This window comes from Salmo trutta, chromosome 1 (assembly GCF_901001165.1).
Source record: "Salmo trutta chromosome 1, fSalTru1.1, whole genome shotgun sequence".
NCBI classification, from domain to species: domain Eukaryota; kingdom Metazoa; phylum Chordata; class Actinopteri; order Salmoniformes; family Salmonidae; genus Salmo; species Salmo trutta.
Window position 1 is genome coordinate 11,404,686 of NC_042957.1, and position 15,592 is coordinate 11,420,277.

A 15,592-nucleotide genomic window follows, 5' to 3' on the forward strand; every position below is an offset into this window, starting at 1 on the left:
GGTTATAGTACCTGATGGGGTTATAGTGGTTATAGTACCTGATGGGGTTATAGTGGTTATAGTACCTGATGGGGTTATAGTGGTTATAGTACCTGATGGGGTTATAGTGGTTATATTACCTGATGGGGTTATAGTGGTTATAATACCTGATGGGGTTATAGTACCTGATAGGGTTATAGTACCTGGTGGGGTTATAGTGGTTATAATACCTGATGGGGTTATACTGGTTATAATACCTGATGGGGTTATAGTACCTGATGGGGTTATAGTGGTTATAGTACCTGATGGGGTTATAGTGGTTATAGTACCTGATGGGGTTATAGTGGTTATAGTACCTGGTGAGGTTATAGCGGTTATAGTACCTGATGGGGTTATAGTGGTTATAGTACCTGATGGGGTTATAGCGGTTATAGTACCTGGTGGGGTTATAGTGGTTATAGTACCTGGTGGGGTTATAGTGGTTATAATACCTGATGGGGTTATAGTGGTTATAGTACCTGATGGGGTTATAGTGGTTATAGTACCTGATGGGGTTATAGTGGTTATAGTACCTGATGGGGTTATAGTGGTTATAGTACCTGGTGGGGTTATAGTGGTTATATTACCTGGTGGGGTTATAGTGGTTATAGTACCTGGTGGGGTTATAGTGGTTATAATACCTGATGGGGTTATAGTACCTGATGGGGTTATAGTGGTTATAGTACCTGGTGGGGTTATAGTGGTTATATTACCTGATGGAGTTATAGTGGTTATAATACCTGATGGGGTTATAGTACCTGATGGGGTTATAGTACCTGGTGGGGTTATAGTGGTTATAATACCTGATGGGGTTATACTGGTTATAATACCTGATGGGGTTATAGTACCTGATGGGGTTATAGTGGTTATAGTACCTGATGGGGTTATAGTGGTTATAGTACCTGATGGGGTTATAGTGGTTATAGTACCTGATGGGGTTATAGTGGTTATAGTACCTGGTGGGGTTATAGCGGTTATAGTACCTGATGGGGTTATAGTGGTTATAGTACCTGATGGGGTTATAGTGGTTATAGTACCTGATGGGGTTATAGCGGTTATAGTACCTGGTGGGGTTATCGTGGTTATAGTACCTGGTGGGGTTATAGTGGTTATAATACCTGATGGGGTTATGGTACCTGATGGGGTTATAGTGGTTATAGTACCTGATGGGGTTATAGTGGTTATAGTACCTGATGGGGTTATAGTGGTTATAGTACCTGATGGGGTTATAGTGGTTATATTACCTGATGGGGTTATAGTACCTGATGGGGTTATAGTGGTTATACTACCTGATGGGGTTATAGTGGTTATAGTACCTGATGGGGTTATAGTACCTGATGGGGTTATAGTGGTTATAGTACCTGATGGGGTTATAGTGGTTATAGTACCTGGTGGGGTTATATTACCTGATGGAGTTATAGTGGTTATATTACCTGGTGGGGTTATAGTGGTTATAGTACCTGATGGGGTTATAGTGGTTATAGTACCTGATGGGGTTATAGTGGTTATAATACCTGATGGGGTTATAGTGGTTATACTACCTGGTGGGGTTATAGTGGTTATAGTACCTGATGGGGTTATAGTGGTTATAGTACCTGATGGGGTTATAGTGGTTATAGTACCTGACGGGGTTATAGTGGTTATAGTACCTGATGGGGTTATAGTGGTTATAATACCTGATGGGGTTATAGTACCTGATGGGGTTATAGTGGTTATAGTACCTGATGGGGTTATAGTGGTTATAGTACCTGATGGGGTTATAGTGGTTATAGTATCTGGTGGGGTTATAGTGGTTATATTACCTTATGGGGTTATAGTGGTTATAATACCTGATGGGGTTATAGTACCTGATGGGGTTATAGTACCTGGTGGGGTTATAGTGGTTATAATACCTGATGGGGTTATACTGGTTATAATACCTGATGGGGTTATAGTACCTGATGGGGTTATAGTGGTTATAGTACCTGATGGGGTTATAGTGGTTATAGTACCTGATGGGGTTATAGTGGTTATAGTACCTGATGGGGTTATAGTGGTTATAGTACCTGGTGGGGTTATAGCGGTTATAGTACCTGATGGGGTTATAGTGGTTATAGTACCTGATGGGGTTATAGCGGTTATAGTACCTGGTGGGGTTATAGTGGTTATAGTACCTGGTGGGGTTATAGTGGTTATAATACCTGATGGGGTTATAGTGGTTATAGTACCTGATGGGGTTATAGTGGTTATAGTACCTGATGGGGTTATAGTGGTTATAATACCTGGTGGGGTTATAGTGGTTATAATACCTGGTGGGGTTATAGTGGTTATATTACCTGGTGGGGTTATAGTGGTTATAGTACCTGGTGGGGTTATAGTGGTTATAATACCTGATGGGGTTATAGTACCTGATGGGGTTATAGTGGTTATAGTACCTGATGGGGTTATAGTGGTTATAGTACCTGATGGGGTTATAGTGGTTATAGGACCTGGTGGGGTTATAGTGGTTATATTACCTGATGGAGTTATAGTGGTTATAATACCTGATGGGGTTATAGTACCTGATGGGGTTATAGTACCTGGTGGGGTTATAGTGGTTATAATACCTGATGGGGTTATACTGGTTATAATACCTGATGGGGTTATAGTACCTGATGGGGTTATAGTGGTTATAGTACCTGATGGGGTTATAGTGGTTATAGTACCTGATGGGGTTATAGTGGTTATAGTACCTGATGGGGTTATAGTACCTGATGGGGTTATAGTACCTGATGGGGTTATAGTGGTTATAGTACCTGATGGGGTTATAGTGGTTATAGTACCTGGTGGGGTTATATTGCCTGATGGGGTTATAGTGGTTATATTACCTGGTGGGGTTATAGTGGTTATAGTACCTGATGGGGTTATAGTGGTTATAGTACCTGATGGGGTTATAGTGGTTATAATACCTGATGGGGTTATAGTCTTATCGATGGCGGTTATAATATCGTTTAGGTCTAGAGTGTCTCCCCCTTGGAAGAGGGGGATGACTGCGGCAGCTTTCCAATCTTTGGGAATCTCAGACGATACGAAAGAGAGGTTAAACAGGCTAGTAATAGAGGTTGCAACAATTTCGGCAGATCATTTTAAAAAGAGAGGGTCCAGATTGTCTAGCCCGGCTGATTTGTAGGGGTCCAGGTTTTGCAGTTCTTTCAGAACATCAGCTATCTGGATTTGGGTGAAGGAGAAATGGGGGAGGCTTGCGCTAGTTGTTGTGGGGAGTGCAGGGCTGTTGATCGGGCTAGGGGTAGCCAGGTGGAAAGCATGGCCAGCCGTAGAAAAATGCTTATTGAAATTCTCAATTATTGTGGATTTATCGGTGGTGACAGTGTTTCCTAGCCTCAGAGCAGTGGGCAGCTGGGAGGAGGTGCTCTTATTCTCCATGGACTTTAGTGTCCCAGAACTTTTTTGAGATTGTGCTACAGAATGCAAATTTCTTCTTGAAAAAGCTAGCCTTAGCTTTTCTAACTGCCTGTGTATATTGGTTCCTAACTTCCCTGAAAAGTTGCATATCATGGGGGCTATTCGATGCTAATGCAGAACGCCACAGGATGTTTTTGTGCTGGTCAAGGGCAGTCAGGTCTGGAGAGAACCAAGGGCTATATCTGTTCCTGGTTCTACATTTTTGAAAGGGACATGCTTATTTAAGATGGTGAGGAAAGCACTAACCAGGCATCCTCTACTGACGGGATGAGGTCAATATCCTTCCAGGATACCCAGGCCAGGTCAATTAGGAAGGCCTGCTCGCTGAAGTATTTTAGGGAGCGTTTGATAGTGATGAGGGGGTGGTCTTTTGACCACAGACCCGTTACGGATGCAGGCAATGATCGCTGAGATCTTGGTTGAAAACAGCAGAGGTGTATTTGGAGGGCAAGTTGGTTAGGATGATATCTATGAGGGTGCCCGTGTTAGCTGTCACTCAAATGGCGAGAGTCTGAGCTCATTGGCTATAACTCAAATTGCTAGGGAGCTGGCTCACGTGGGGGAAAATGGTGCAGCAGAGCTTCCAGAAGAGCAGTCGCTTTCAAATTAGGGATTTAGTGGCTAATTGAGGTAAGACAGTAATACTGCTCAGATTTTGAACTAAACATTGACAAACCCAATCCAAAGACGTAGGTTTAAAAAAATAAATTACTTAGTTGCCAAAGTTTCGGAGCATGTCTTTAAGGCAGCTGAGAGCCTGTGTAAGGTTTCGCAAACTCAGCCCCCCCTGGGTGCACGTTTTGGTTTTTGCCTTAACACTACACAGCTGCTTCAATTAACCAACATATCAAGCTTTGATTATCTGAATCAGCTGAGTAATGCTATAATGCTAGGGCAAAAAAATTTACGAAATGTGCACTCGGGAGGACAGTGTTTGGGAAACCCTGTACTGAAAACTGAACCAACAACGTCTTAGCTGGATCATGAGGTAAGAAGTAAGCAAAACAAGAGATGTTTTTAGCTTTGCAGCTCGGCGTACTACAATGAAAGACCCACTGTTTTGCTTCAAGTTTGTATTGACTTAGGAACACGGCTGCTCCATTAGTCTAACTTGTCTCTGTGAGGAAATTAGAGATAAGACCAGGCCTCGGGGGCCCGGCCCTGGCTCTGCCTAGCGTGGAATAACAAATAAACTGAACCCGCAATTCATCAGCTGTAACAGGCCTAACTGAGGGACTGGGGGGAGAAGAGAGAATTAGGGCCAAAATACATGGGAGAGTCAACACCATAAAAGCTCAAGTTTCCTACCTTACAGTAACCATGGTGACGCAGCCTGTGAAAGGCTGATCTAGGTCCTCGAGATAGGGCGCAACACTGAAAGTTTGTTGCTATTCCTCGGTTGCTTCTAATCAGAGTAAAGCAGCCCACCAGCAATAGTTTGAGGAGGCCCTGAGAGAGAACTGAAGTTAGATTTCCGGTCTTGGAAATGTTTTCCTGGAAAAGAGTTTAAGTAATTTTGTTTGACTGTATTTGGGGTTAGGTTAGCTACTTGGCCGTGCTCAAACCCAAGCCTTTCAAACCAAGTTCCCCAGTTTGCTGGTGTATAGACTTGTGAGAGAATAAGTCAAAGATATGCAGTAGGATACAAACAATCTATTACTGCTTCAACATGAACTATGGTCCCCATTCGATGCCCAGGCCAAATGGAGCCAGCTCCTAGGACACATGCTGCTTTCCCCATTCAAACTATTTTTTCACCATTGCCATTTAATGATTACATCAAAAACAAGGAAAAGATAATGAACATTTTCCCAACCTCAGCCGCAAACAACCCTTGTCAATCAGGAAGACAGACATTCAATAGAAATATGGGTTTTATTGGTTTAAACTGCAATCTGTCATTACAAAAATAATACATGAGAAAGAAGACTGTAGAGAACAGCAACAGCTGCTAAAAAGAGAATACATTCACCTGTTGATTGATGTCAACCCTGTTCCCCTTTATTCCACTACAAGGGGTTTAGGCTTAAATCTGCTCTGTGTTCTAAAACGTGTGATAAAGGCACAATGCTTGGGGATACGTGGAATGTATTGATAGGTAGTTAAATGGGAATGACTGGTGCAACAACAAAAATCACCTTATTTGGCAAAAAAATTAATTAAAATAATGTTCATGGCATTGTGGAATATGCGAGCGTCCATAATTAGTTAATTCAAGACATTTCCATTTGTCGTTAGCAGCATTAAAATGCTGGTTATATAGGCTAAGAGTGACTTAAATACTAAAATGAATGTTTGTCCTGGTCAAAAGAAAGTGAAATAACAGGAAGAGGACTGACACCCAAGTCTGCATTCTAGAGAACCTTGGAGAGCTGCTGCAATCCACAACTGGAAGAGGATTAGGATAGAAAACAGAAGCTGAAAACCACAGTTCAACATCAGGGAAAAACAATAAATACAACAAAAATAAGTTTAAATTAAGATTAACTTTCTAAATAAATCAAAGTGTAGTTACAAAACAGAAAAGTAATTGCAGTATAATATATTAACTGTGAAAAAAAAAAAAAGTCTTCAATCAATAGAGAAGATCATAATTTAACATAAAAGAAAATATATTCTATTGTTTCATTATCAAGATAAATACAAAAAAAATGCCTTAAGATCAGCAATAAATACATTCTTATAAGTTAAATAATCAGTGACAAGGAAAAACCTCAAGGTTTTCAAAACAAACTAAACAATAATAATGTTGAACAAGGTGGAATTAATGGAAGAGCTTTTCACTCAGATTTTTGACAGTGGAGATTGAGGGGTCCTCTCAGTCATCTACTAAGCTGGGTGGTATCCTGGGAGACAGGACAGGCCAAGCGCAAATATTAACATTGATTGGCCAGAGTTTACTCATATGAACAGTCCTACTCCTCCGACCTTCAACACGACTAAAGATAGACATTTTCTAAGGGCACCACAGATTATTCTTAGGGGTTGTCGTCATGGTGCCAGAGAGCACATATCAGCACCAAAATAAAATTCATTCATCCCACCCTAATTCTAAACAAAATGCCATCTGTGCGTTTGTCTAGTCCCCATATGCAAAAATTACACAATTCAAAAATAGAGGGGCAGGAAAAAAACGTGGGATCATTAAAAGTAACCATTGTAGTCCCACAGATGTCTTGGTACACATTGATCGGACATCACCAAGGCACTTCATCAGAACTGATTGTCCAATAATATTTTTGCTGGTTTAATTTTAAGAGAAAGGTGACCCATTGTAAATGGAGCACTGATTTGTCACAAGTCCTCTCGGGACGTAGAAGGATGAGAGGTTTGAAGATAGCTGTGGCACAGGCAACAATGGTCACGTGACGATATGCATAACTGCTACACCAAAACGACAGGGGACTCCTGGCATGGACACACTGGAGCTTTTACTGACATGTTCAGATCCATCTCTACCGTTCAGTTATTGTAGCCCTTCACCCAAGGACAACTTGTCTTGAACTAGTGTTCTCATGTTAACTGCTACGTATCACGACTCTTTAGTGACCACTTGGCTGAATGACCATTTGGGTAAGATAAAAATACACCTCTGTTCATTGGCTAATCGGATTAATCAGAGATGAGGGTAGGAGGGGAGCGGAGGTTCTTCTGCAGAGGAGGAAATCTGCTTTTTGATTGGACTAAGTGGCTACAACACTGCTGCATAGAACTACCATGTCCACTTCTGGGTTGTAAACAAGGCGAGGGTCGGGACCATGGGGGGGTGTAGACACTAATCATCAGAGATGGAGAGCCTGCTGAAGATGGGCAGGCGGCGTGAGGCGTCCAGGCTGGGGGACTCCGAGCCGCTCTGACTGCTCTGGTAGCCCTCCAGGTCTGAGAGAGAGTCCGGGGGACTGGCGGGAGACTCCGACATGGGCCGGAAGAAGCAGGGGGCGGTGGGGGAGGGTGTTGCCGGGGTCAGCAGACCAGGCTCCAAGACAGAGAGGCCCCCCCCTAAGCTGGGCCCGAACAGGTTGGCCAGCTCCTGGCTGGTGTAGGTGAAGGGTTTGCTGGGCCAGTCACTCATGTCCTCATCGGTGGAGATAGGTGGCGGGGTGACCGAGGTGGGGCTGACCTGCAGACCACCCTGGCTGGGGAAGCCAGCGAAGCTGAAGCTGTGCTGGAGGCGAGGGCGCTCAATCTTGTTGAAAGTGGAGAGGGGTGGCGGTGGGCCGCGGCGCTCCTCTGCGTTGTGGATGAAGTGGCAGCGCGGGCCGTAGGGGCAGAAGCCCATAGTGTGGAAGGTGCGACACAACTCTGTCTTGTACTTGGGGTGGCGGCTCAGGCTGCGCAGCTCTTGCATGCCGTGGGCAAACTGGCACTTGTCACCGTACTTGCAGGTGCCATTCTCCTCGAAGGGCCGGCACAGCTCCGTCTTATAGCGGCTGGAGTTCACCTGCTGCTGGCCCTGGCTCTGTCCGATGCCGAGACCCTGGAGCTGACTGCCCGGCTTGAGGCGTTCCCCGGTCTCTGAGAAGGAGCGATCTCGGAAGCAGTTCTCCTTGTTTTTACTGCCGCAACCACCGATCAGGAGCGAGAAGGGGTCCACCTTCAGACTGTTGATGAACTGGTTCTGGTTGAATTTAGCGTTGGGAATGGTGACTGAGTCACAGTGCTGCAACAGCCCACTGCCCCCCACCGCCTTCCTGTCCAGCAAGGAGGAGCCGTTGTTGTGGGGCCCACCGAAAGTGTTGTTGTAGTTCAACATCTTATTGTTCTGTAAAGAAAATAACACAGTCACATAAAAATGTATAGAAAGTGTCAATGTCAATCAGTAGTGAATGAGAAACAAATAAAGTTTTGATCTAGCAGTACTTTGATCAAGGTTACAGTCCAGACCTTTTATTACTTGCATTGAACAGAATATTAATTCTACTAGGTAGCTCTTGAACAACAATATAGAAAGACTCATCTCCATAGTCACATGGTAAAGACAAATGGGCAACTAGCAAACAAAAAGCACTGCCAAACAATTATGGCCTTAGTATGTGCATGTGACAGCAATATTCACAAATGCTAGTTACATAGATAAGACAATCGATTAAAACCAGTAAACATCTGCTGAAGGTTATCTATTTCAAAAGGGATATAGATAAACACAGTATTCAAATGCTGACATGTTACCTTCGGGATCCAATATGTTTTCAAACTGAGGCACAGCTGCTTACAATTCGTACTGAGTGGGGATTGCCCGGTTACTCAACCCTGCACCTTAGAGGCTGCTGCCCTATATACAAAGACATGGAAAACTGGTCGCTTTAATGTTTACAAACTGCTTTACTCATCTCATTTGTATATACTGTATTCCATTTTAGTCAATGCCACTCCGACATGGCTCGTCCTAATATTTAGATATTTCTTAATTCCATCGTTTTACTTTTAGATTGGTGTATTGTTGTGTATTGTTAGATACTAATGCACTGTTAGAGCTAGGAACACAAGCATTTCACTACACCCGCAATAACATCTGCTAATTATGCGTGACCAATAACCTGATTGCCATCCCTGCGCGACACAGCGCGACACAGCGCGACACAGCGTCTCAGTAAAACACACGTCAACGGCGCAAACGGCTGCAACAAAACTAGTAGTAACGTTAACTATCGTTCGTGTTGAATCCACCTGTTCATCAAATCATTTAATACCATGTGACGTGAACCCACAGTTTGATGGCAAAGCGTTGTATTGTCAGATAAGTTTTAGTTACTACATAACATTTAAAATGGTAACGTTAGATTGTAAGCTTGCGACACTAAGCACTTATCTAGACCCGAACATAACATGTGACATGAACAGCGAGAACATAAAATTGCCTGGTAAGGGATTTATTATAAATGTACTGAATTGTTAACAGCCATTAAGCACTTTATACTTTGTCACCTACATGCCATGCATACAGCTAGTACTCACTGACGTTTACTGAACAATCCCGAAAAAGTTAATGAGCTAGCACGGTACGTTAGCTTCAGCCTTCCGCTCAAAGCAATCAATGAACATTCGTTACCTTGTTCACTTCGGTGTATTCTAAGAAAGGAGGAACGATAGTTGCTGTCATTTTTGTTGTGGCTATTGTAAAGAGAGGGAAGAAGAAAAAAAAAAGTTACCTAAAACACAGGGCTGTGGTTAGTCCAGATTTCCGCGTCCTTTCTGCCCTGCAGAGAGCCCCTCTGTCCTGCAGAAGTTGAGCGCAGATCCTTTTAAAACGCCGCATGGTTATGTTGGCTGGGAGGGGCCTCAGTTAGATTGACATATGAAAATGTGGCGGCAGACCTGCCTAATTCTAATTCATCGTTTTTGTGTTTAATTGAGCAAATTACACATTCTGTTAACATCTGACTCCAGAGTGAACTGTGATTGCAAATTGTAGCCTGACATTTCAGATTTACTGACAAAAAAATACTGCAGTTTACTATAGAATACTACAGCACTTACTTTATAATTCTGTAGTATACTGTAGAATACTATATTACACACGGTAGTATCCACACAAAAAAACACTGTAGTAAATACTACAGAAATGTATGCAAAAACACTACATTTTTGTAAACTATATTAAATACAACAGGATTTTCATTAGCATATACCCTTCCCATTCCCCTCCCCCATATCCCAGTTTGTGCCACCCATAAGTGAGAAACCTACTTTCCAAGTATTTATCATGTCAAATAAGACAATCTCCTTACTGCTCTTATTCAGAGGGGTTGGGTTAAATGTGGAAGACATATTTCAGTTGAATGCATTTAGTTGTACAACTGATTAGGTTTTCCTTTAAACCATATATTGTGTTCTCTACAGGTTATAGAAAAAGCAGAAACTCTCCCCTCACAAAAAAAGACTGCAGTTTTGAAACTGCAGTCGACTGTGGTATTTTTGATGCAATATTTGCAGAATAACTTCGATGTACTGCAGTTGAATGGCAGTTATACTGCACTGTAACTGCAGTTACACTGCAAAATTACTGCAGTAAAAAAATTGTTATTTTGGATGCAGTATTTGCAACATACTGTAGTTATACTGCACTCTAACTGCAGTTATTCTTCAGTGTATAGGCAGTAAATACTACAGTACTGCAGATATACTGCACTCTGAATGCAATCTTTTTTTGTAAGGGTCCATTCAGAACCTGGTCCTACCTACCTAAAGGTTACGGAAACGTTGTCCTTTTAGTATTTCTCCAGTAGGTTTCCTCAAGGAGAAAGCCCCCACTTGTTTGTCAAAGATAATAAAATAAAAACACTTTTAGTAAATACTACAGTAATGTCCCCAAAAACACTACAGTATACTACAGTCTGCAAAAATACTACAGTATACTGTACTACAGTCCGCAAAACACTACAGTAAATACTACAGTATACTACAGTCCGCAAAAACACTACAGTAAATACTACAGTATACTACAGTATACTACAGTCCGCAAAAACACTACAGTAATTACTATAGTATATACTACTGCTTTTTTACTATAGTATTTATATTATAGTAAACTGTAAATACTACAGTATACTTCAGTAAATACTACAGACTTCAGTCCGTAAAAAAACACTAGTGAATACTATGGTATTCCTACCATAGTATACACTATAGTATTTTTTAATGTGGGTAGATGTGATTATTTATTTTTTGGGATGTCAAAGTAACTTTAGTAAAGTAAACTATACTGTATGTTTCTTAAGGGTAGCTTTAGTGTAGCTTAACTTATTCCAGTGTGAATTCATTGGTAGCTTGGTAAACTATATTTTCAGAGTAGCTTCCCAAACACTGCTTGCCTTTTGATACATTTATAATTCATCACCGGGGGGACTCAAAGTTGTGATTCAACTGTATTGGCTGTTGGTCCCATATAGGCAGAGGTAAACAACATGATGTGTACATTATTTACAAAGTGGCTATAGGCGTCCGTTATTGACACAACACTATCTTTCCAAATATAGGCAATAAACTCCCACCTATCCAAATTGTTCATGACAAACCAAGGCCAGGCTGTCTGAAGGGATCACAAATATAGCCTACTGCTGAATTTCAGAGGGCAGAGGAGAAGGAGGACCTAGTTCAAACTTGAGGGTGTTGTTTCAAGCGTGACCTCCACATAACCATGGAAGAGGTCAGATAGGTGAATTCCTGTGCTAGCCTAATTGCAGATACTGTGATATTTGGTTCCTGACTTGATCTTTTAGGCTACCTGTTGTGGGTTCAATAACACCTCAAAGAAAAGCCAGGTATGTTGTGTCAGTAGGGTCTTCTAGATGAACTGTTGGTCGAAGCACGTTTGTTTGTCTTATTAATGAATAACTGTTTAATGATTTGGTTTGACAATATTCTCTCTGATATTGTGTGTGTGTATGTGTAATAGAGCGAGATGGAGAGAGAGGCGGTTAGATTCAGCCATATTAGATGGCGGTCACCACAGTGTTGCAGCAGTCAGCTTATTTTCATCCAGTCTTTGGTTATTGGTTTGAGTCCTCATGGTGTATGAGAGGGACATGCACATACTTTCCATGATTTTCATAGAATTATATAATCCGTAACTTCCTTCAGGGCAGGGAAACCTATGCTTGTATTTCCCAAATCAACACAACTCATGGCATTAAGGCCTTGTACATTACTAGGGCCCTATGTTTTGGTTGATCATGTCACATGACCTGGATTTGAAACTTGATTTTTAAGCATTTTCCAGAAATGAGTGTTAGACCAAAAATGAAAACAATTTCCTGAGGACGGTGATGGACCATCTGACAGTTTGGGGACAGTTTGATGAAAACATTTTAAATAAAGGTTAAAATACAGGTCACGTGACATGATTAACCAAAACACAGGGACGTAATTATCACACCTGTTCAGTTTTTCCTAACCTCCAAAATAGTATAAGACATAAGAGATGTTATCAAGTGATGAATTAAATAAGTTTCCATCCAAGGAACATTTAACTGAGACGTTCAAGGTGATTCATTAGAAATAATAGTAACTGCCCACTGGGCACACACTGGTTGAATGAATGTTGTTTCCACGAAATGTCAACGTCTGTGCCCAGTGGAAGGATGAAAATGATCCATGACAAAACACAGTGATGCTTAATTCCCCATGCCATGCAGGAGGATGGCAGCTTTGTGTGGTAGGGGCTGGTTCGCTTGAGGCCCTAAGGAAATATATCATGTAACGTGCTGCTTCCTTTTTCCACTGCAATTTCAATATATCTCCGTGTGAGACTGGTACCAGAGAGACCAATGTATGCTTTGACACGCACGCAGACACACACACACACACACACACACAATATAGGCCTAAGGTTTGTCATTGGTGCTGGGTGGAGGGTACGCTCAGAGGGACAGAGTCATCCTCATGCAATGTGGGCGACTGAATCTTTCAACTATTTACATTTGGTTTTGTAAAAATAAAGCATTCTCCAAAACATAGGAGGCAAAAAAGATCTGATGTGGAAAATGGTTGATTTCTGTGTTAGTGTCTAAACATGCTTTTATAGTACAAAGGGCCAAGGATTCACTGACCAATGATCTAATCATCATCATGATATTTTATGATGGCCAAGTCTGACTGATCTGTAGTGATGGCCAAGTCTGACTGATCTGTAGTGATGGTCAAGTCTGACTGATCTGTAGTGATGGCCAAGTCTGACTGATCTGTAGTGATGGCCAAGTCTGACTGATCTGTAGTGATGGCCAAGTCTGACTGATCTGTAGTGATGGTCAAGTCTGACTGATCTGTAGTGATGGCCAAGTCTGACTGATCTGTAGTGATGGCCAAGTCTGACTGATCTGTAGTGATGGCCAAGTCTGACTGAACTGTAGTGATGGCCAAGTCTGACTGATCTGTAGTGATGGTCAAGTCTGACTGATCTGTAGTGATGGCCAAGTCTGACTGATCTGTAGTGATGGCCAAGTCTGACTGATCTGTAGTGATGGTCAAGTCTGACTGATCTGTAGTGATGGCCAAGTCTGACTGATCTGTAGTGATGGCCAAGTCTGACTGATCTGTAGTGATGGCCAAGTCTGACTGAACTGTAGTGATGGTCAAGTCTGACTGATCTGTAGTGATGGCCAAGTCTGACTGAACTGTAGTGATGGCCAAGTCTGACTGATCTGTAGTGATGGCCAAGTCTGACTGAACTGTAGTGATGGCCAAGTCTGACTGATCTGTAGTGATGGCCAAGTCTGACTGAACTGTAGTGATGGCCAAGTCTGACTGATCTGTAGTGATGGCCAAGTCTGACTGAACTGTAGTGATGGTCAAGTCTGACTGATCTGTAGTGATGGCCAAGTCTGACTGAACTGTAGTGATGGCCAAGTCAAATGGATTAACGTTTGCTGTTAAGTAAGACGACCCATTAGGCTTGACTTAACTGGTCCTCATCAAGTCAATGAAACAGGCTGTCGGGAAAAAGCCATTATGTCAATTTGGATGATTAATTACACAAATGATGTAAATACTTTTAGAGAATTGAATGTAGTACAGGAACTTTTTCCTCTGTGAGAATGACAGCGTTTGAAAAATACCAAAAGAGTTCCGGTGGCGCAGACAGGATGAACAGATTATCTAAAGAGAAGGAGAAAGGGAGCACAGAGGAGTGTAAAAATGGTGTTAAATGTTGCTGTTCTGGTAGCTGAGGAATAGAAGGTAACAGCTATAGCTACAGTATACTGCAGTATCTGGTCGTTGTCCCACAAAGCTTGCGATGTGCAGATTTCAGGAAGCAGTAATCCAATTGTACAAAACCACATTACGAGTAAACCATCTTTCTCTCTCCTCTCTCTCTCCTCTCTCTCTCCTCTCTCTCTCCTCTCTCTCTCCTCTCTCTCTCCTCTCCCTCTTCTCTCCATCTCTCCGTACAGTCTCCATTTCAGTCTCCCATGGCAATCTTCCGACTATAATGTTTTGCTTCACCAGAGCCCAGAGACCTTGGTGCAGAGTGTTGGACGCCTAACACTGTTGACATGGTGCTGTTTTGCAATACAAAATGGAATGTGGTTTATTTTCTGAAACATATTTTCTTTCTACCATGTTGCAACTCAATTTCCCACTTTTTTTCTTTGTTATTGTTCTAGTGGATTAAAGTCTGTGTGTTTTTGATTGAGGGAGAGGAAGAGAGAGCGAGGGGGGGTTATCTGTTTGAAGAGCACGTCTGTGATTTATTTGAGTTCATTCATGGTATGTTATTTTACGAGAAGTTCATGGCAAGATAAGAGCACCCCATAAAAATCCATGAAGGATTGAGTCACTCCTCCATCATGTGTACTGAATTGGATGCAAAGCGTTCGTTTAGCCTTTGAGAGAACTCTTCCGTACGTCTTCTCTTTTTGAACTCTCTCTTTTTCCCACCAAATGAAGGAGAGATGATTGAAAGGCAGGAAAGAGCCTGTTAAGTTATTATGCAAGGAAGTTTTTCTTGGTGTCAAGTCTTAGCCTAATAATAAAGGGCCGAGATTTCTTCATGTCGAGCCGATTGACATTGAATGTTGTACAAAAGCAATGTTTGCACAGGGAGAGGCCCCACCGCAGCTGGGAAGAGGCCTGACAAAAGGCTCAGAGCTTTAGACGAATGAACACATCTGGAGTTGTGTGGTCCATGTCACAGTTGGTTCTGTTCAGACCACTCAACCAAAACAGATCTTTCCACCCCCTTAGGAAGAACATTTTACATTTACATTTTAGTCATTTAGCAGACGCTCTTATCCAGAGCGACTTACAGTAGTGAATGCATACATTTCATACATTTTTTTTTTTCCCCTGAAGAAAACACATGCAACAATTTGAAAGCTTGAAATAACAAAAAACAACCGCAGAAGGTGGGTTGTTCCACAGATTGCAGGGGTGTTCCACAGATTGCAGGGGTGTTCCACAGATTGCAGGGGTGTTCCACAGATTGCAGGGGTGTTTCACAGATTGCAGGGGTGTTCCACGGATTGCAGGGGTGTTCCACAGATTGCAGGGGTGTTCCACAGATTGCAGGGGTGTTCCACAGATTGCAGGGGTGTTCCACAGATTGCAGAGGTGTTCCACAGAGTGCAGGGGTGTTCCACAGATTTCAGGGGTGTTCCACAGATTGCAGGGGTGTTCCACGGATTGCAGGGGTGTT

General features: G+C 42.3%; 1 protein-coding gene across 3 annotated transcripts; it reads right to left on the reverse strand.

Annotated features, from left to right (window-relative positions):
- Window positions 1-5,315: 5,315 nt before the first annotated feature.
- On the reverse strand, window positions 5,316-9,713 carry LOC115160993 (mRNA decay activator protein ZFP36L1). 3 transcript variants are annotated; one of them, XM_029711829.1, is made up of 3 exons: window positions 9,609-9,702; window positions 8,629-8,731; window positions 5,316-8,221 (listed from the first exon to the last, which is right to left on the reverse strand). In XM_029711829.1, exon 3 carries the CDS (start codon window positions 8,210-8,212, stop codon window positions 7,235-7,237), a length of 978 nt encoding a protein of 325 aa, XP_029567689.1. In that variant the 5' UTR covers window positions 8,213-8,221; window positions 8,629-8,731; window positions 9,609-9,702; the 3' UTR covers window positions 5,316-7,234. The 3 variants fall into 3 exon arrangements, with proteins under 3 accessions (XP_029567689.1, XP_029567608.1, XP_029567522.1); XM_029711748.1 differs by lacking the exon at window positions 8,629-8,731 and having other exon boundaries at window positions 9,609-9,713; XM_029711662.1 differs by lacking the exons at window positions 8,629-8,731; window positions 9,609-9,702 and adding an exon at window positions 9,509-9,601.
- Between the last annotated feature and the right edge of the window lie 5,879 nt (window positions 9,714-15,592).

Bases quoted from the DNA above. Each gene is read 5' to 3' on its own strand.
- LOC115160993 (XM_029711662.1), bottom strand. From the start codon at position 9,559: ATGACAGCAACTATCGTTCCTCCTTTCTTAGAATACACCGAAGTGAAC. The intron at 8,222-9,508 runs GTAACGAATGTT...TTTTCTTTACAG, and splicing joins AATACACCGAAGTGAACAAG to AACAATAAGATGTTGAACTA.